The sequence below is a fragment of the Lottia gigantea genome (genome assembly GCF_000327385.1).
Source record: "Lottia gigantea unplaced genomic scaffold LOTGIsca_50, whole genome shotgun sequence".
Lineage (NCBI taxonomy): Eukaryota > Metazoa > Mollusca > Gastropoda > Lottiidae > Lottia > Lottia gigantea.
Genome location: NW_008709716.1, coordinates 1,591,483 through 1,615,052, shown reverse-complemented (window position 1 = coordinate 1,615,052; position 23,570 = coordinate 1,591,483). Strand labels below are relative to the sequence as shown.

At 30.6% G+C, this 23,570-nt stretch overlaps 3 protein-coding genes across 3 annotated transcripts; all 3 read right to left on the bottom strand.

Annotated features, from left to right (window-relative positions):
- Positions 1 to 132: 132 nt before the first annotated feature.
- On the bottom strand, positions 133 to 2,284 carry LOTGIDRAFT_165308 (hypothetical protein; the record flags this gene model as incomplete). Its single annotated transcript, XM_009062308.1, has 3 exons — positions 133 to 747; positions 1,815 to 1,949; positions 2,072 to 2,284. 3 exons carry the CDS (start codon positions 2,282 to 2,284, stop codon positions 133 to 135), a joined length of 963 nt encoding a protein of 320 aa, XP_009060556.1.
- A 1,844-nt stretch (positions 2,285 to 4,128) lies between these two features.
- Positions 4,129 to 4,623, bottom strand: LOTGIDRAFT_98125 (hypothetical protein; the record flags this gene model as incomplete). Its single annotated transcript, XM_009062307.1, has 1 exon — positions 4,129 to 4,623. A coding segment is annotated over one exon (495 nt), but the record flags the coding sequence as incomplete, so codon positions are not given.
- Positions 4,624 to 8,096: 3,473 nt separating this feature from the next.
- Positions 8,097 to 11,291, bottom strand: LOTGIDRAFT_94426 (hypothetical protein; the record flags this gene model as incomplete). The annotated part of the gene is made up of 4 exons (XM_009062306.1): positions 8,097 to 8,170; positions 9,029 to 9,166; positions 10,365 to 10,581; positions 11,127 to 11,291. Coding segments are annotated over 4 exons (594 nt in total), but the record flags the coding sequence as incomplete, so codon positions are not given.
- Positions 11,292 to 23,570: the final 12,279 nt, after the last annotated feature.

Here is a 23,570-nt window from a genome sequence, read left to right as displayed (position 1 = left end):
TCTGGAATAATTCCAATGTTTAGAATTTTGTTAAAAAGAACATCATATAATGGAATAAATGTATCAACAGAGTTTTTAATATATTCATTATATATTTCATCAATTCCTGGGGATTTATTCAATTTCAATTGATTAATAGAATCTTAAAATTTCTAAGTTTGTTATTGGCGCATTCAATATTTCATCAATTAGTTCATTGTTAGTTCCATTCAAGGATATATTAAATTCAATATCATTAGGATTTTCTATGGTATTAAGATCTTTAAAGTAATCATATAATTCATCTATATTACTATCGGCATTATATTTTGTTTTTCCGTCTATTTCTTCTAAAATTTTCCAAAAAGACTTCGCGTTATTTTTCGACAATTCTCTAATTTTGTGCTCTGTCTGGAATTCTAATTTATTATGGGCTCGATTTAAATCACTTCTATAAATTTTACCAGCTGAATTAAGTTCGCTTTTGTTAATAGCAGATTTTTGGTTCTTATATTTTCTTTTAGCTTTATGAAATAATTTTTTTGAAGATCTACAAGAACTATCAAACCATTGATTGTTACTTGTTGTCTTCTGACTATAATATTTAAATGGTTTTGGTTTACTAAAGGCTTCTTTGGCTGAGTTATTGAATATATTATTAATTTCTTTAATTGCACTATTAATTATTCTATCATTTTCTATCTTATTATTGGTTTCTTGTATTTTATTAATATTCTCTATAATGGTACCGACGTTTGTTTCGTTTTTCTTTATGTTAATAATAAAATTACTTTTTTTCTTTTCATCCCAATTGATAGATTTAGATTTATTATGGTTTCGTTTTTTTTTTTATTCTATTGTATTGGTTGACATTCGAGAGAAAATTCTAGGCGGGAATGTACGTTACTATATAATGGGTTGAGATTATGTATTTAAGCTTGGTAATAATTTGAAATAAATGAGATTCCAAAATCAAATAATCAATGACACTTTTCGTATTACTTGTAATTCTACCAATGAGCTTGTCATCACCAACTCGACGATTCACAATATACATATTATTTGATCTGCAAATATTGAGTAAACTGTGCCCATAGGTATTCGTGACATTGTTGTCTTCACTACATCGTTCAAGAGGAATATCACATCTTAACAAATTTTCGTAATCATACATATAAGCTAATAAATCAGAGTTTTCTTCAATGTTAGCAATATTGAGTGAATTTTTATCAGGGATAATATAATCAGGATTAGTCCCAGTTCTGGCGTTAAAATCGCCAATTAGTCATATCTTTGAATCATCATGCGAAAAATGTATTAACTCATTTTCAATCTCATCGAAAGAATCATGACTTGCATAAGGTGATTTGATTGGTGGGATATATACACATCCTAAGAGAATGTTATATTTACTGTGATAAGAGTTTGTTTTTAATACCACAAACATTCACATAAGTGAGTTGTAGGGTAGATTTAGATTCGTAACCTCTTGTTACAGTGTCCTATTGAGTGTTCATAACTCTATGGGCGGACCCTGTCTTTGCGAGTCAATGCTATCTTTAATTCGATGCACATCACTCATATTTTTGCACTCAGTTCCATCCACAGCAGTTTATCCACTTTTAGTTTGGCCACTCGTCCTAGTCTAAGTTTCTTTTCCTCTTTTAAAATGGGCATAAGTTCGTTTCTCCTCACATTGACTGCTGTGGGGTATTGTGGATTTATGCCAAAGGGTTTGTTTCGTAGTTGAGTGGGTGCACTATTTAGGACCAAATTCCTATCTTTGAATCACGAACAGTCAGTCTCCCGTCATTTCGTTTTCTTAAGCGATGTACCTTTCGGAACGTTAATCCTTTAGAGATATCTAATTCTTCGTGTATAAATCGTTTCAAGACATGTTCACAATTTTCACTATCAAGATCTATAGATTCTGCAATGCCAGTGAATATCAGATTATTCATCATCCCCCTCTGTTGCATATCAGTATAAGAGCTTTTCAAGTTTATATTTCCTTCGATAGATTATGCACAGTTTCTTCGAGACTACTTAACAGCAAATAATTCCCATCTATGCTAGTTTTATTAACCGTTACATCGTGTTTTAGTCTACTGATATCACTTTCAAATGTGTCTATTTTAGTTTCAATAGCAGTTAGTCTGTCAAGTGCACTATCCAGTAGATTCAGTTTATTTAATTTTCTTGACATTTCAGCTATAACGGTTTCAAGTCCTGGGTTGGGCATTGAATGCATATTAGGCAATGGTAAGAAATGGATATGGTAAGATGGAGATGTATTATAAGTCATATTTGGTTGATGCATCATATTTGAATAGCTCATATTATGATGATCTTGTGGAAATGCAAGGGTGGATGTATTAGTAAATGCTGTGGGATGGTTGTAATTTAGAAGCGAAATTTGAATGTAAATTAGCAACAAGGTTAATTGGCAACAGTAATTTGGTCATAAGGTAAAGTTCAGTTTAAACCAATCCACCACCATGAAAAACAATGATTTTGAACTGCTTCCATTATCTTTCTTCTATTATATGGGAAAATTAGTGAGACTCATCCAAATTGTAAGTAGATACAATGTAGACAAACCAGTAGGAGTTATATTAATCAGAATAATGAGACATAAATAATTATAGTAAACTTTATTATCAGCAGTATAGTGAAATATAACAAACAATTTATTGTGTTTTTGGAATAAGCTAAAATTGCACTCTTAGTGTGTGGAAAATCTGTAAAATGTGAACTGATATCACACAAAATAAATCAGGCCAACCAACATACATACATTAATTGGTAACTGTCCAATTAAACATGTTACATAAAGAGCTTTTTTGAACGAAGTTAAATGGAATGCTATCATTCTACACTCTACGAGTATTATTAACTACCTTCTGGTGTTCATGAGAGACCAATTATGCTCAATTTTCATTTAAGGTCAAAGTGTATCAGCAAATATACTTGGTACATCAGCAGCTATAAATAATGGAAAATAAATTGAGCACCTATTTTAATATTGTGGACGGAATAAATATCTAAATAGAGATGGACATTTTTGGATTACTCAATTTGCAAAAACTTTTTGAATTCATTCAACTTTTGCATAGAAATTAAATTCAGTTTTAGTTTGTATTCAGCAGCATTTAATTATGGACAAATATTTATAAAAATAACATTATTAAATAACAAAACAATTGCTTCCAGAATGTAAATCACATTACACTGTTATTTATTATTCAATTGTCTAGACATAAACTTTTATGGATTATTTAAGACAAGACCAATTCTACTTTGTTATTCGACTTATTTCTTGCTGTCAATGACTTCAAAACAATTATTGCAAATTTTTCTACAATATACTTTACATAATAGTGCCAAAATCATATAAGTAATATATATATATATATAAAAAAGATAACCAATTAGAGGCTTATCAGTTTCTATGTAAATAACTAGAATGGAATGTAACAGACTGAAAGTCAGAGTCAGCTCTCAATAAATGAAATGATTTGCAAATAAATAACCTTGTACTTTAATGGAACAGGTGAAAAGCTAGCTAAAAGGATGGATACCTGTAATAGGCCTATATTATAAGTTAAATATAATGGAATAATACTATTATTGGTGAAGGTAATGGTATTTATGTACATAAAATCCCTAATTTCTATTTAAAGATACTAAAGTGAACACAACTGAATTAAGGGAGTCTCATATCATATGTCATTTGATTTAGTTTATTGTCAGAAGCCTTTTAATTTTCAGTCTACAATGATCACAAATAGAATTTTGATTAACATTGTGTATTAGATTTCTTGAAAGATTTTACAAAGTAAGAAACTGTCGAGTTGACAACAGGTCTAAAATACCATTAGTTTCTTTGTTTCCTATAAAAACTATCCTACTATCCTAATCTAACATATACAAGAACAAGTGACTCAAATCTTTAACAGAACTGATATAAATGATTTGCATAATAATTCTAATGATAATAATAACAATTTGTACATTTCTATCAAATAAACAGCAGTAATAGTTTATATCAAACAAAAATTCATTCAACTAACAAATAATTCAATAACAAAAATAACCAAAATAACAAATTATACTATAATACTATGATTGTCTTTTTTCTTTGATGGAATGTTTCAGCTTATGTGGCGCCATTTGAGCAGGTCCAAGAACTGCATGATTACAATTCTGGAAGGTACAATGATAATGTGTCTGTTTCTTGGAATGAGGACAAAAAGGAATTTCACAGTCTTGACTACCAATAAATTTGACAAATCCTTTAGAACTAATATTCTGTAGCTTTATGTGATATTTCCTATGGGCAGACACTTTACTTGAATCAGCGCAGGCAAATAAACATTTCAGGCAGTGAAAATGTGTTGCCTTTGAGGAAAATTCACAGTCCTCATAGAAACAATTTACAGATGCCCTGAATTGCCTGAATTCGTCTCCCATTATTTTATCAATACGTTCATGTCGAGCTATGTGTTGTACTAATCGTGATCTATCACTAAACCCATAACCACAATCAGAACGTATACAATGATAATGTGTTGAACTATGTTTATATGCACATTTTTCATGCTCACAATCCTCATTGTAGCGAAATTTATTAAAACCTTCCAATACTTTACTGTCACTTTCTACTTTCACTCGTGAACTTTTAGGACTGGATAATTTCTGTATTTTGTAAGGTGATGATACAGCATCACTATCAATAAAATCTTCATGACGGGTTGATGTTCTCTTTCGACCAGACCATTTTGATAAATCATGAGGAATATCTTCATCTTCACCAATGTCCATATCATAACTAATATCTTTCTCCTTCTTAATTTTAATAGTTGTACCATTACTTTCAGTCTCACATTTCCACATATTAGAAAAAACATCAGGATTCAGATTCAATGAAGAAGAAGTTATATCCCCATCAGTTTTAGCATCAAAGTCTTCATTTGTATACTTTATTTCTTTGGCTGGTGAAGATAGATCTAAACCATTATTTATACTTGACGAGCATTTGAAATTGATACCGTGTTTAACTATATGGGTCTGGAGCCTAACTGGATCTGAAAATGCCTGATTGCATTCCACACAATGATAATGATCCTTTTTTTTCAGCTTGCAAAACGGGCGACAACAATTCTGAGTATTAGAGAAGTGCATAGTGTTCCTTAATTCTGACCACGTAGGTTCATTACCATCAGATTCTACTTCTGGTTTCTGTTGTAGTGAGACTGGAAGAGCAGACGATGTTGGTAAATTGTCACTAGTCATTGGTACCAATGATTGAAGAGTTTGACTGGATGGTACTAGGAGTTGTGGTACTAATCCTAGACCAGGTAAGGGTACAGTAAATGGTACTATAGCACTGGGTGAAGCAGCAAGTAGAGATGTGGTCGAAGCTAATAGAGGTTGACTTAATGATACTAAATTAGGATATGATACAGATACCATTGCTGAAACATTATTATTATTATTAAGTCCTGATAACGGATAGAATGTTCCTGCAGCTTTCACAATATTCTTATTCTTTAATTCAAGAGAACCAGGAGTATTTGGTACTATGGGAACATAGTTACTGGATGTCTTAACAGCAGATGTATTCATTGGTGATGAATTTGAGTGATGTTTCTTTTCATGTTGAGACATTGTACTGTGACGTACGAAACTGTAATCACACGCATTGCGAGTACAATGGAAATGACTTGTTGTTTTATTATTATGACACTGTTTACGTCTACAATTAACGTTCTGGTCAAAATACTCAAAGCCTTCAACAATCTTTACATAAGTGTGGAAATCTTTTGTGTGAAGATTAAGAACATCTAATCGATCTGTGGCATGGTGACATCTGTTTCGTGCACAATGATAATGATCCTTACCAAGAAATAAACATAAATCATCAAGACAAGATTCACTTGTTTCAAATTTCTTAAAACCATTGATTATTTTACTATCATCATCAACATCACCTTTTATAAAACGTATTACTGAGTCATTAATTTCATTATCAGATAAGTTGACTTTTGGCACTGACGGAACTCTACAGCCTGGAAATTTAGGTGGTCTGCCACGTCGTCGTTTAGATACATCCTCTTCTGATAACGATTTTGAAGATCTGCCAGATGTTGTTTTAGTATATTCATGTATTCTATAATGTTCTAATCTATTAAATACTCCACCTCCATCTTGAATAACATAATCACAGCCAGTCTGAAAAATAAAGACAATAAAGTTAACTGCATTGGAAAGGCATTAGTCACTTGTCAAAAAAAGCAACATGCCTAATTTTCAGCAATTCATGGAAAAGATTCATGTGATAGTTTCAGTCCTGAAGTCTGTTTGATTAGGGTTGTTACATCATGTAGAAATTAGTGGTACCCGGTACAATATTACGGCTAATGTTAATGTCTGAAACCTCAAAAACAAGCAATAGCTTGAATACCTACCCAATTACAATGATAATGCTTTTGATTGCCATTATATTCACAGTCCTTATGATTACAATCTTCATTCATTTCATATAAATCATAGACCATTGGTGTTATACGATCTTGTTGTTCATGAAACCTACAATATGATAATACGTCATAATCCCATCATAATCCATACTAATTTATAACTTGCATTATTATCTCCCTTTACTCTACTTCTCTTTATTCTATTTCTTATTATTACATTTACAATATCAATATGATAGGATATGGGCTAATATATATAATGTAGCACTTTATCTTCAAAGTTTCAGTATTTTTTTACTTCTGTACATTTTCAGATAAATTCAAAATAATATGATAATTGTCAACAGGTTTATTGTTGCTACTTTTGACGAATTGGACATTTCATGCTTTTTGACGTTCAGTTATATGTCAAGTATGCCTGGTAGCATCAAGCCTTGTTACATGGGGATGTATTGATTCACTGATAAATATTGCGCCAGCACTGATTTACATTACATGACCTGTTGTTACTACCATCAAGATGTAAACAATTAGTCCAAAAAGTTTAAATTTTTGAAGTTGTTGCTTTCATTTCTCTGACTTTATAAATATTTTGGGAGTAAAAATGTCTACATGCTAAGTCATGCAGGTTAACATCAGAAATTAAAGACGTAATTTGTAAAAAACATCCTATTTAAAAATAGAGAAATATCATATCTACAATAACTTACTTGGAGTGTTCTCTAACTGCATCCTTAGCTCTAAATAATTCATTACAGCCTCCAACTTGACAATGATAATGATCTTTATAAAGTAAACTACATCTAGAATTACATGGGTCATTAGCTGTATACCTGAAAATTTTAAGCAGGTTATTTTAGCACATAAAAAACCCCAAAAAACTAATATATATATTTAAACATCAGCAACAGACAATAATTGAGGATTTGTTCAAGAATGTTGTCCTATCTTTAGTTCAATATTGACATTATTCCATGTCAAAATATGATTTTCAAAAAATCCTGCAAATAATTTGAAAGATATACATCAGTGTTTTTAAAAAAATGTAAGTCCAATGCCTTCTCTATCTCGAGGTGATTTTCCTTTTTGCTTATCAAAAAATACAACTCTTTACTGTTTATAATTTTCTCACCTAACCAAATAATTTCTCCAACTTTCATCTTTATCTTTACGTTCTGACAATTTTGTAGTGTCTTGTACTGGGATATCTTTAACAGGAGTCAAACATACAGAAGATACTGGCTTATTGAAAATTGTATTACTGCTAACTTCCATTCTAGGTATGGGTAATGTGAGGGAATCATTTAGTTTCTCTCCACTCAAGTTTTCACCAAACTTTTTCAAAACAGATGGCTGTTCAGTTGTCATATCTTTAACAGGAGTAGTCTCCCTTGATATATTTTCATTTGATTGATTTATTGAGGATCTGAATGGAACTGGAAAAGCAGGCATTGAGATATTTTTCTGTTGATTTATTTGAACAGGAAGTGACATTGGTTTATCTGTGGCTATTGGTGCATGTTGTATTGAAGTTACTATTTGAGTAGCAGGACCAGATTTTGTTAAAGTTGGATGGACTTGACGGATTATTTTACCTCCCTTGTCCTGAGTTTGACGAAATGTTTGGTATGCACTTTCAAAGTCTCTTCGTTCATGTTTACGTTTGTGTGAGTAAAGCTGAGCCGTGGAATGTAAAACATAATCACAACCTGTAAAATAAAAATCAACAGTTCAGATATGAAATGAAAGGGGTCTATAGGTTTTAAAGATTGTGCTTTGAGAGATTATAGAGCTCAATTAATTGTCTGTGTTAATTTTAAGAATATGAACATAGAGAACTTATTTTTATTTATTTTGACCACGTCAGATTTCTACCTTGACTTTACACATTACTGAAAATTTAAAAGACAGCAGAAGACTATTCTTATCCCATTTGACAGAAAATAAATTGCGACAATAAAGGAATGACCTGAACATTTTTTCAGTTTATCGATGTACAAACACCTGTGTACACTGTATAAATATGCGTAGCGAAATAAGTGTTTAAATATTTATGTAATATAACAACAACTTAAGGCACTTAATTGGTGCATAAATACATAACATTTTAACATAACATTAATGAACTGATACTAACAATAGAGATGTCCTAGATAACAGCCAATCAAAAATAAGTAGGTCACCTATTTATAGTCTACTGTCTACCACATAAAAGTTGATGGAGCGGCCAAATTGGAAGTTCAATTATTGAAAGACGAGTTCTAAGTAAGTCCAGAATTCATGATATTGTTGGAATTTGGAGTGTGCACATTTGAAGGAATTTAGAAAATACCTTTATCATTCAGTGATTGTTGATTTCTGCTCTGTTGACGTTTGAAGGAACTACATTGATGCTGTATAGTATCCACGTCAATCAAACTCAATGATAAAAGTAGTCCGCTAAGGGGCAGAGCTTATATTTTTTCTCGTTTACACAGATATAAACCGAATGCACGTGACCGCTGTTTTCTAATCAAATTGCGTGAAAGCGTGTAAACGGAATCATGATTTAATTATAAAATACTAACCTGGCCGTATACAGTGAATATGATTACTAATCTTAGCATATTTACAATTAGTAAATAAACAATTCTCATACTTCATAAACTTTTTAAACCCATCTTTAGATAGTATTTCATCCTTCTGGTGGTAGGTTTTGTGTTTTTCTGGAAAGGAATGAATTTATTATCTCAATTGAAGTCCTATATCAGTGCTCAATGTAAATAACAACTAAAAGTCAGACGGTAAATAAAATATTAAAACTCTTGTCACAATGGTTTACTTTACTTGCATACTAACAGGAGGTTAAATATTATCATGAAATATGATATAGCGAGCTAAAATTTTGATCTACTGTGCAGATGTGCATGTATACAACTGATTACTGATTGTTCCTTTAAGGATGTCCTGTATTCTCCCAATCAAAAGATATGAATTTTGTTCTACTGACCAGAGCAGGGGTATTTCTAAAAAAAGAAAATCTGAGTGTAACTGACCATGATTGGAACTCTCTGGTCACTAAAATCATAATATCAAAGATAGTGGACCACAGCCATATACGCCCACCACGCCATGCGGATGGTAAATATTCAATATTTTGGAGCAAGGGCAATAACTCTGCTTGTAACGGTCGAAAATAGCTCAAATTGGAACTTGATCTTCGTTTTATGAATATGTATACACATACTGAATTTCATTTGATTCCATCAAAAATTCTAGTTTTTAGAGCGTTTACAAGCAAATGTTGACGGACCGACGGATGGATGGACGGAACGACTGACCTTCGTTTCATGAATATGTATGCACATACCGAATTTCATTTGATTCCTTCAAACACTCTAGTTTTTAAAGTGCTTACGAGAAATTGATATTGATAGAAGCATTTACTGTATAGAGGTTAAAGGGCGATAACTCCTCAAAACTGACGTAAGAGGCCAAAATCTTGAAAAAGCCTTAAATTTAATCAGAAGTAAACTAAACTTTCTCAAACCTTTCCATTTAGGTCCCATAAAATCCATTTTAAGTTTCATCAAAATCGGTTGAAAACTAAGAGAGTAATAGCATATTCAAGATTTTGGGGCAAGGGCAATAACTCTGCTTCTAACAATTACAAGCAAATGTTGACGGACGGACGGACGGACGGACAGGGGTGGCGACAATATACGTCCACATAGAGAGATGTGGCCGTATAAAAATGGTGTATTGTTTAATGTAGCCGACACAAAAAAAAGTAGTAAAACTTTGATCTTTAGTTTATGGAGTCAGCTGATCTGTCAAGATCATCTCATAACATAACATAAACTAATGACATACAATAAGGTTATAAATGCAAGGTTCTTATTGATACAAAGCTATATAACATACCCATATCTGCTTTATTCTTGAAGGTAAAATTACATCCGGAGCGTCGACAATGAAAATGTGTTGTCCTCTGTCCATAAAATTGACAGGCTGTAGTACCACAGTCCTCAGTGGCTCGAAAACGCTGGAAACCTTCATGTATAATAGCTGAATCTTTACGATGATAATTAGCATGCATCTGTACATCAGATGTACTAATATAAACTTTATCACACCCAGCCTAAAAATTTCAACACAGTTTTAAAACAATAAAAATTACAATGAAAAAAATAGATTTGGATGGTCCTGGTTGAGAAATTCGAAGTAATTTTGTTTCATACTGCCAGTGTTGATTAGTATTACAGAAACTAAGTTAAAATAGATTTTAGTAGAATAACAGTATGACAACAAGTAATTAGTTTTAGTACAACATTAACAACATACATTTTCAGTGGTAAAGAAACCAAAATTGGTTTGATATGGAAAACAGTTCTGTAATCTTACTCTTATACAGCAAAAAGATTTTCCTGGAAAAATAGTTTTAATTTGTTGAATAGTTAGAAAATTTTCTTTACAATTTGAAAATACACCACTGAAAGTGTCTGTTTTAAGTTGATTAAAAAAAGTTGTGGATTAACAAACAATATCTAAAAATACTAGAGATAAGGATATAGAAAAATCTGAGAGCTCTTTTTCGTCAAATGACTAGAATTTCTCTTGAGGCCACAGTATTTTCAGGAAACCAGGATTTAAGGCATTTTTTTTATCAATTTAAGACTAACAGACCTGAATACAATGGTAATGGGTTTGGCGTCCATTATGGGTACAAGTACCAAACTTGGATTTACAGTTGTCCATTGGACTGTAACGCATAAAACCATGTTGTAAAGATTCTTCCCGTTTTTTATGCCATTTGAAATGTCGAACCATTTCTTCTTTTTTAACATAAACCTAATATAATCAAATAGACATTTCATAACTCCCACCCAAATCTAACTCTACTATACATGCACTACTCTACACGTCCATGAGGACAATTTATTTCTATTAGAATAATATATATCCTAGGATTAAATGGATACAACTTAATCTTGAAATGGCCATACCTGTATTTCCTAAATATGAAATTTATTGCTCCCTTTTAATTTTTTTGGAGAAACAAACAATACAGTCAATATTTTATCAACACATAATCCTAGTTTTTTCAGAATTGACAGTTATTAAAGGTGCTATCAAAACGAAAAGAATTATGTTACATGTTAGAATAATACAACATTAAAACAATATTAAAGAGTGCTAATAGTTTGAACAGAGAGTTACAGAGAGCTGAAAGAATTATCGTTTTCTTTTACTGGTAGATCAAAAATCATGCATTGTCAATTCAATATCTAATAATGAACTATTTATAATTTTAGGTACATAGACTAGTCTTGTTTTGTTGAAGATTTTAAACTAGAAAGCTAAAGTGGAACAACTTACTCGACTACAATCAAGGCAATGGTAATGTTCTCTATAGCCCAATTCCTTACAAGTACTACTACCACATTGAGCTCCATTACAAAACCTGTAAAAACCAAAGTCAAAGAAATCAATAGCTGTCTGCCTATTTGATGTTAATTCAGTTATTATGGTAACAATCCATTTCTTTTCTAAATCTGGTATGGTAACTTTAAAGATAAGCTTTTTATCCATTTTATATACTGATAACATACCTTTTTAAGTACTTAGTATAATCTGGTAGTAAAGTCTTATTTGCAAATAAAGCTGTCTTAACACCAGGCAATATCTTTCTAAACTTGGGACATGAGTTGGATTTGGCATTGGGTTTAAAAACTGAAATTAAGAATAAAATTTATGTAAACATAGGTATTATAATCAATATAATGGTACTTCGTTTGGTTATTCAACAATGAAGATATAGTCTATGAAAAGAATAAATTGTTGTCATAAAATATAAAGATGTATTTTTGATATAATTTCTTTTAGTGGGATTTAGTAATTAACTAACAACTAATAACAGAACAGTCTTTATAAATAACAATTACTGTTTTATTATAACAATGATGATGGTATTCTTGTCTTCATCAAGCTGATGGTAATCGACAGTGTTATGTTATTGTCCACAAAAGAGACAAAGAACCAATAAAATTAGAGGTCAAAACCAATATTAACTATAATATACATGTATTGTTCTAGTTATGAAAAGCTTAAACTTGAAAGATTTTCAATGATTTTTTCAATATTAAGCAGGTTTTATCATGCTTGAAGACAAATTTTGTTTTTTTAAACTTCATTTGTATACAGTTTTTCTAAGAACAGTTTTCAAATCAAATAAAGAATTGAAAAACTAACAAAGAACTGAATTCACAAACATATTTCATTATCTGATTCATTATTCATTTTGTTGACTTATATAACACTTATAGACATATTTCTTCTGACAATATATCAAAAGGGCTTCTCAACAATATATGAATAAGACAGGTAGCCACCTAATCATAAGAAATTGCCCCAAAATGTCTTTTGTATGCAATCTGATATTAATGTGTACATATTGATCATTGAATGAATTGATTCATTGATACTATGTAGTAACTATAGTGATAATAAAACAATATATAGTTTGTAATAAAACATGATAGAACATGTGATACTCCAAAATAATACCAAGCCTTATTCCATTAAAAAATATGTAATCATGTATGTCATAAAAGTGTCTTTGTTGCATTTAGTCTAATAAACACATAAACTAATATCAAATATCCTTCTGTAATCTATAATATATCAACCTGGTAAATTCAATTTGTTTGAAAGTTCAATGAGACAGTTGACTTACTAGTACACTAGAATATTTGACTTATACTGAAGTCAGACATGCTGAATAAAAATCATTTTTAAATTTCATGTACGTACTTTTGATGTATTCAAAATTGTATTCCTTTTTTCAAACCATTAATTCAAAAATATTATATTATAACATTAAAAAGATAAACATGGAATATAAAATAATATAATTCCAAATAGAAGCTAAGATTGTACAACAAATTCCAATAACCAAAATATAAAAGATAGCTTGCGAGGCAAAGTAACATACGCCCATACGGCAGCTGTCAGAAATGATAAAATAGTCTTTAGTGACTAAAGTACGAATTGTTCCCATATTGAAGAAATTTTATTAGTTTGAATTCAATTACATATATATAAGCCAGTTATTTATGCTAATTCCACCAAATTTTTTTAAAATCAATATCAATAACCCAAATACAACAAACAATTAAATCACACAGCTCCAATCAAGGGCAAAAAACAACTTTTGACGCGTGTTTACAAAGTCAAGGGCAATAACTCAAAAAAAGTTTATCAAAAATATCAAGTTAGAACTTGTCCAAGATCTTATCAATTCCAATGATCACAACAAGTTTCATCAAAATCGGTTGAAAACTGTAGCGTCTATTGTGCTCACAAACAAATTTTGACACGTTTTTCCGAAAGCTTTCATTGAAATTGCCTTAAGTTAGAACTTGTCCGAGATCTTATCAATTCCAATGATCATAAAAAGTTTGATCAAATTTGGTTGAAAACTGTAGCTTCTATATTGCTCACAAACACATTTTGAAAGGGCAGTAACTCAAAAAAACCTTTCAGCGAAAATGCATCAAGTTGGAACTTGTCTGAGATCTTATCAATTCCAATGATCACACCAAGTTTCATCAGAATCGGTTGAAAACTGTAGCTTCTATTGTGCTCACGAACTATTTTTAACATATTTCGATGCGTTTTAACAAATTCAAGGGCAATAACTCAAAAACCATTCATCGAAAATGCGTCAAGTTAGAATTTGTCCGAGAACAATTTCACAACCATCTCAAACTGCCTACAAGCTTGCTTTAAGGAGCTGTCTGGATTTTTTAGTACATTGGGTTGGAAAATTTAGGCGCTCAAATTAATCAAAACTATAGACCAAATTTTAGAGATGTGTGTCCCTTATCTTTTACAGCCACTATGTTTTTGGTGGTGTTGAAAAAAACTAATTTACGCCAAATTGTGGAGAAATATTTCTCATCGTATTCTCAAGTATTGAGCCTTTATAAGGCCCAAAACTCTGATTACTTTACAATTATTTATCTCTGTTTTTAATTAACCCTATTAAAACAATTTCAAACTGATCAAGTAGATGCATAGTAGTATATAATGGCATATTCTCTAAATATTTTCATGTATAATTTACACCATTTATAATTTTTAAATTTAAATTTTGCATACTCTCCTTTTAATATCAATTGGTTTATTTCATATACCAGTACCTTCATAAAAATTGAATGGGTTTGGAAGATCATGGTAAATAAATCATATTTATTTTTTTCAATTTAGTTAAGGTAACAATTCGTCAAAATCTGGAGAGATACAGGCTCTATATAATAACCATAAGTTTAATCTTTGGCATTAAACTTTGAACTTGAAATCCATTATATCAAACCACATAAAAGTGGGCATATCATGATCAAGGGCTAATATCTTTATAATATAAGCTTATATATTTCAATTGTATCAATATTCAGCAAAATTTGCTGATTTTTTTAAACAAAATTTATTGAGTTACTTAGTAATACAATATCTGATAAAATATTGAAATAAGGACCTTTGAAATTTGGGACATGGCCAAAAAGATAAAAATTCACATTTATGGTTTTATCTATTTAAATCATATTACTGAAAAGATCAAATATCTCCTATAGCACTTAGAAATGCTTGAATAGTATGTGATCACACATCAGGTACACAGTCCAAACTCTGCACACACAGTACAGATACTTTTCATTTTGGTTTAAATTTGATTTTCTTTTTCACATAGATAGAATATGTCAATTTTCAATTCTTCCCTAAAAAAATAATGGATACAACATTTAAAATTATGTTCCTTTGAATATTTACATAGATTTAATGGGAAAATGGGATTCATGCATTGAATACTGTTCAAATGAAATTACAAGCTACATGATAATATGTTCCCACTTTAAATATCAAATTCACAAACAATTTGAAAGGTCGATTCAAACACAAATTATGGGAACTTTTGAAATTAACATTTCCCCAAATAAAATAATAATCACTATTTAATAATAAATAGCCCAATTTTTTACTAAGTTTCAACCTATTTCACCCTAAAATAGGCCATATTTCCTGCCCATAAATATTCAATAAATATTATAAAGCTCAAATTTGAACTTTGACTTTCAAAATCCTCTCCAATTTGAATTCGGTGAGAACAAAATTTAAAATTTTAAATGAAAATTTCAGTCATTCACCAGGCCTTTTCAAACTATTTTCATTTCTTTGAAGGTCATTAAAACAACTTTGAAATAAAATTGCCTAAAATTTGACAAAACATGTGACTATCTCACTAAATTAAAAAACATTTCTTTTAACTAAAATAAGGGTTTTTATCTTATCTTTGACTCATGTTTTTGATATTTTTATCTGTTTAAAGTTAAATATTGGTTTATAATGTTGACTTTCAAATTTTTTTGTACAAAAAAAACATGTTGACAAGTCAACAATAAACAACGAGAAATTTACAATTTTAAGAGAACAAAATTTTGATTTCAAGATTTAACTTTGATGATTTTCTGTATGCAATAGCCCATCTTTGAGTTATTGTTATTAGTTGTTTTTACACCAAATGTTCTAAATTGCTTTAGTGTAACCATGTAATTCAATTTCTTTTTTTCTGTTATCTAACTTTTCTTAGCGATTTGAGAAAAGCAATCTTAAAACCTAAAGCTAGGAGTGCATTGTTTGGCCCCATCGAGACAAATTTTTCTATAAAAATTTGCTGTGTGCCTGTTCATATACGCCCATACCAATCACCTGCATACAAATATATGAACATTTCTGCTGGAAGATCCATTTGCTGACAAAATTTGAACATCTGCCAGTACTCAGCCAGTGACTGTACCAGTATATTGTCGGTTGAACATTTTAAAGAGAATCTGATGTGATAATGATATCATTTGATGTTTGAAATGGCCAGCTATTTTGTATCAATCACATGACTAGTGGAAATATTCTGCTGAATGACATGCTCTCAAATATTCGCTATGAGTGCCCCTTCATTTGTGTGAAAAATATGCTTGTCTTTCCTCTTAGCTTCATAAACCTTTAGTGCTTTGAGACATAAATCATTGGATTTAACATTTGACATTATTATTTTATTTATCTGGTGTATACCTATTGGTAAAATACAAAAATAGCTTGCCAGGCAAGGTAACATATACCCACTACCAGCTGTCAGAAATGAAACCGATTGTTACCAATTTCGAAGTTGACTGAGATCTCATCAATTTATACATGTATATCAAGTTTCATCAAGATCAGATAAAAACTCTAGTCTCTATCATGCCTACAAGAAATTTGGATGCACGGACTGATCGACAGACCAATGGATAGGGGTGATGGCAATTCTATACGTCTACGTTCAATGTGGGCGTATAAAAATTACATGGACATGTTTTAATTATTCCCAATAAAATGTCGATAAGTGTTTTTTTATGATGAAAAGTTAAATTGTTTTATATTATATTATCTGTATAAAACAAGTCTTTACTGAGTTTCCTTCATGAGAAACACCTAATCCTTGAGCTATTCCTCTCATTTTCAGAGCCATAGCAATGTCGATTTGATCAAAATCTAATTGCTCAAAAAAGTAAATCAAAGAATCTTTTAAAATTTCATCTTGCATCATTTACCTAAATATTAACCAAGCTCAACCTACTTATACTTTTAATCAAGAAATTACACTGATACAACATAACTTTACACAATGAGAATGAGAAAGATATGCTACAGCACAGAAAATATTTACTTATCAATATTTATGTGTGGAAAGAGATAAAAATCTACAAATACAAATTGTTTCTAGATTAAATATTAACCATCAGAAATCCTAGGAAAACAAAATAAATTTTATTCCTACAACATTAATACCCCCCATTCTTCACAGTATCTCTTTATTAATCACAAATAAAGATGTTAGAAAGATATTTTACAATAAGAAACCTGGCAACAATCAGCAACCTTATAAATATCAACCCTCACTTCATGTCCACTTATTTCTTTATTCAACTTGCATTCTTTAAATTCTTATCTAAATTCTGAAAATTTTTCAACATTGAGTACAACATTTTTGTGAGAATTAAACAAAATAAAATGCAGATATCAACTTTATTTCTTTCAATATTCAAAATTCACCAAAAGCTTTAATAAACCCTCAATAGACACGCCAAACTAATCTTGATTAATTCTTAAAGACTATTGTTTGCAAGGGTTTGTGATTCAAAATGTGGAACAGGTGATAATATGAAATGAAATCTAGATTTATCTGTAGGACATTCAAAGTCAACAACTTTAAGTGTATCAAAAAAAACCCATAAAAATCATACCCCACCCCTGTTTTTAGGGTATGATATTATCACCATTTTCATTCCTTTTTTCTAATTAACAGATTTCTTTTCATTTTGACCTATAAGCTTAAACCTATTGTTTTTTTAAAAAAAAAAAAAATACATTGAATTGAAAAGTTCATCAGTGCAAATCATGAATAACAGTGAACTATAGAATAGAATACTGACATAGAATTGTGGATTTTATGGATAAGGTGTCCATTTGATATTGATACTCACACCAAATTTGATTGAAATCGTTTACAAAATGGAGATTCTGTATCATTTTCAATAAGCTTAAGGGTTAATATTCAAAATGCATTCAGATTCAAACTAGACCTTCATTTTAAATAAATTATCTAAAGACATACATGTATGTACATCAATACATTTAATACAATAAGCTTATTCATTTAAAAACTATAGATTCTAGAAACTTATGAGAAAATGTGAACTTAATGGAGTGAGGGAAGGATAGACCGACAAACGGACATGGTTGCTGACGATATTGGTTTACATAGAGAGATGGAGACAAATGTTGATCAAAGCTATGTACAGAGCACTGTTTTTTGCACCAATTGCCCCTTTCTGTAGTCATAATACTTTGCTGTAAAGGGTTGAAAATTGTTTGTGGGAATTTCTAACCACTTTTGATGGAAGGATCATACTCAACACCTTTTGTACATTTGCCTGTAAATGTTACTTGAAATATCAGGAATGAAAGTAATAATTTCATCTTGATACAACCCAACCTACATTTTATCTATTTCTCCTTCAGGTCTTTGATTATAATTTCTTATCTTTAGTTGAAGACACATGTATATTATTGACCAGAAATATATAGACAAAGCATTTTAAATATTAACAAAGAGAATAGAACCGAAGACACAATATAGTCTAGAAGGTAACTTGGATCTAACATACTGTAAAATTGATAATTTTAATGTTAAGTTTCCATAGTAATATCACAACAAATAAAACATTGATTGGATGACATGTGCTATGCTTGATTGGTTCTATTAAATAGCTATAGTTTTTATTTTTCCTGTCAAGAAATACTCCACATTAGATATTTATCTTGTCTGATTCCCAGTTAAATCACCTGTTTCTATGGTTACGGTTCACATCAAAAAGATCCTAATACAAAATGTCAAAAATCGTAGAATTAAGTAGTAAAAGAAGATTTATTTGTTATTATGATTGACTTTATACCACAGTCTAATCAGTATTGTCTTTAATCCTCCAGTAATAGGCTATTCAACACAATCAATCAAACAGATACAATTCACAGAAAATCCTATCTAAATAACATCTCTTAATGATAAAGTGTTGTTCAAGGTGATAATCAATTTCTAACCTCAAATTTGGTAATTTACTCCTATAACAATAATCTTATAAAAACTAAAATCAGAACACATTCTGTTGCTGTGCTTTATTTACAACATTATTGTTTCCTTCTGTTTTGGATATAAATCAGATTGCATTAAGAGGTTTTTATACTGGACAAAGACAGAAAACTCACAGAATAAACCAAGACCAGCTGTCAGAAATTATAACAAAATCTTCAGTGGCCTAATAATGAATTTTCAAGAAATCTTCAAAATATTTATAAGTCAAGGCAAAACCTGATCAAATTATCATCATATTCAAACATGAACAATGTCTCATCGCCATACACACATGGGCGATAACTCTGAAACTGTTCATCCGATTATTACCAATTTCTAACTTTACTGATCTCATCAATATATACATGTATACTAAGTTTCTTTAAGATCGGATAAAAACTGTAGTCTCTATCATGCTTGCAAGCAAAATTTGAAGTATTTTTTACGAAGTCAAGGGCAATAACTCTAAAACCCTTCATCCGATCGTTACCAATTACAAACTCGACCGAGATCTCCAATATATACATGCATACCCAGTTTCATCTAGGTCGGATAAAAACAGTAGTCTCTATCGCGTTTTGAACTTGACTGAGATCTCATCAATATATACATGCAACCAGGTTTCATCAAAATCGAGTAAAAAATGTATTCTCTATTGTGCCTACAAGGCAAATTTAACACTTTTTACTAAGTCAAGGCCAATAACTCTGAAATACTTCATTCGATTATTACCAATTATGAACTTTAAATAACGGATACAATTTTATGGTATACTACTCCTTAGTTTTATTACACACTACGTTTCAACAATCTACATTGTCATCTTCAGGTGATGAACTTCACTGAGATCTCATCAATATATACATGCATACCAAGTTTCATAAACATTGGATAAATACTGTAGTCTCTATCGTGCATACAAGGCAAATCTGACGTGTTTTTACAAAGTCAAGGGCAGTAACTATGAAACCGTTCATCTGATTATTACCAGTTTTGAACTTGACCAAGATCTCATAAGTATATACATGCATACCAAGTTTCATAAACATTGGATAAAAACCGTAGTCTCTATTGTGCATACAAGGCAAATTTGACGTGTTTTTACAAAGTCAAAGGCAGTAACTATGAAACCGTTCATCTGATTATTACCAGTTTTGAACTTGACCAAGATCTCATAAGTATATACATGCATACCAAGTTTCATAAATTTGGATAAAAACCGTAGTCTCTATCGTGCATACAAGGCAAATCTGACGTGTTTATACAAAGTCAAGGGCAGTAACTATGAAACCGTTCATCTGATTATTACCAGTTTTGAACTTGACCAAGATCTCATAAATATATACATGCATACCAAGTTTCATAAACATTGGATAAAAACCGTAGTCTCTATTGTGCATACAAGGCAAATTTGACGTGTTTATACAAAGTCAAGGGCAGTAACTATGAAACTGTAGCCTCTAAATGTGAACGGACTGACTGACAGACAAACAGGGACAACTGCAATATACCTCCACATTTGCATGTGGGAGTAAAAATATCAAGATCATTCTCAATTTTGTTCACCATTATTTGTTTTGATTGTTTTATGCTTAATTGATTTGAATTTCCTGGTATTTATACCTTGTTTGGAATATTATTTGCCTCTTGAATGTCTCTAACTTGAATATTCCTGACATAAGAACTATCTGCAATGGCTTGTGTAAGATTACATTGAATTGACAGTGGATAGATGTTTAAATATATAACTTTTTTAAAAAAGTCAGGAATTGGTTTTTTTTTTTTTTTATGAAAAATGCAGGTGTGTAAAGGCTTACTAAAATACAATTATAGTCATTATGAAGTTTTAAAGAAACTTATCTCATGTGACATCTTTATAATTTTACATGCAATATTTCAAAATGTCTTAAAAAGTTGAAAGTTGTGTGAAATTAATTTGTTTAAAAAGAATACAGAGCTCTAAAAAAAACCTGCCAAGCAGACAGATTATGGAAAGTATAATGTCTAAAATTAAATTTTGAATTTTAAGAGAAAATAACTCATTTCATAATTATTAAAAAAGAAATAAATTTCTAAAATGTTATTAAAATGCCAGTGGCTGACATTAAATATGGGCAAGCTAAACAAATTTGTTATGCACATCTATGTCAATTGTCAGCAAAAGTGTCCAAAAATTTAAGTCAAACCCCAAAATCATGGCAATGAAACTTTTATAAGCCTTAAAAGTTTACAAAAAAGTGTACTGATACACGCTTATCACAAAAAAAATACTGAAATATTTTACTTACATCCATTTTGCTGGAACATCGGTTTTCGCTGGCTTGAAAATATTCCTTTTTTGGTCCCTGGTAAAACACCACTCATTAGTGATGTAGGTGGTATTGGGATTCCAGATGATGGTACTGTGGAGATGGTAGTACCAGTTTCTTTCAGTTCTTTTGGTATCAATCCTAAATTGGAGGTGGCAGCTATCTGAGCTACATGGTATTTAGTTAGTTGTAGTTTTTCATTAGGGTCAACAGTTTTCGTTGTTGGACTACCCAGTCCATACAATTTCAGCAGTTCATTCATTGTGTTATTTGCATAATCTTTCAGAAGTTTTGCATCTGTGGAATCTGGAGGGAATACAGGAGGAGAAACAGGAAACTTGTCAGCAGTAAAAGAAGTTCTTGAAAAATCAGCAGCAGTAGGTGGACTTTCAGCAGTTTGATTGTATGAAGATGTGGCAACAATGCTTCCTTTGGAATCCTTTACAGACAGATCCAATGGCACACTGGATGAATCATTATCTAAAGACTCATCTATAATCAATTTCTCTGACGAATCTTCAGGTGAAGTATCATTGAAAAAAGATGAGGATCCATGATCACCAGATGACAAATCAAGTGGTTGTGGTGATGGTGATCGGGTAGTAACATGAGAACTATACACATTTTCAGTATCATCAGATTCACTTCCATTTCTCACATCAATATTCCATTTACTATCACCATCAAGATCTCGTATATCAGCATAATTCAATTTTTCTACATTGTCAAATTCCAAAATGTTTCGAGGTCTAGATTTGCGACTCTTTCTTCTGCTGGTTCCAGTTTGTAAAGTCATTGGACTGGGTGAATTTTTTATGGAAAGACCTTTCACTTCTGAGAAATTTTGATTCAGGTTTGCCAAATCTTTTGTATTGTTGTTTTCTGTTTCTTTATCCTTCTTAACATTTTTCGAAATTTGCTTGTTTTTCAATTTAGCAAAAATTGCATCCAACTTTCCCATTTTCTCCATTGCCAGATGGCCTGCAGCCTAAAGTAAATTCTATGAAAATCTCTTTTTCATTGTTGTTTCCTGAAGAAAAAAAAGTAATATAAATTAACTTAGTAAAATAAAAGAAATTGAAAGGTAAGTCCTAATGGATAAAAGTTTCAAATGATAAGGCCTATAATTCACATTTCAGAAGAAGCCAACGACTACACCATACTTTCTTATTTTAAAATAACAAGTTAAATGACGAAGACCAAGTCACTTTATCATTTTTATCAGTTCACTTCATTAATTTAAATAATTATCAAATAAAAACACAATTTCCTACCCTTGTCAAATTACAACCAACAGAAGGTTAGAGGTCACACTTGCAAATAGAACCAAATAGAGACAAAAATATACAGAGTTAGTTTTATAAATGACATTACTATGGCAACTGTATGAGACCAATTTCTATTTAATGGGCCATTTCAAGCCAATTTCTGATTCTGCATTAATTAAGTGAAATTTTCTCCCTGACAATATGTAATGAAATGAAATTATCTAAAATGTGAGCTCACAGATAATATATGAAATTTATAGCCAGAATTTAATCTTCTTGACCTTGTTACAAATATCATCTAAATTTAACTTTTTTTATATTCAATATATAATATCAATTTTAACATAGCTTAAATATTGAATAGACAGATCAAATATGTTTCATATAAATAATAATTTGAAAATTCTCCAATTTAACAATAAATTGACATCAACAACAGTAATAAAATTCAACATAAAGCTATTTAAACTTAGGTCTATGATTTTACTGGTGTACAGAAGAAGTATTACTTGAACTGCAATGTGTCATAAGAATAACTGTTGCAAAAATATGAGTTATAAAAGATACTTTTGTTTTCATGGCAAAATGTAGTAAATATAATTTGTCAAGTCTGGCCAGATAAAATATTTTTAATAGTTCTTACCCTTTGTTACTATGATATAGGATAAACCAGATTGAAACAAGAAATATCAAGTTTGTGAGAAAGAGAAATTTGGAATCTTGGCAAGAGGAATGTTGTCAATGTTTCGTGTCATCAACAAGTTCACAGACTTTAGACAAATAAAATCACAAATAAATGTCAACAAGTTTATAAACAATGATGAAA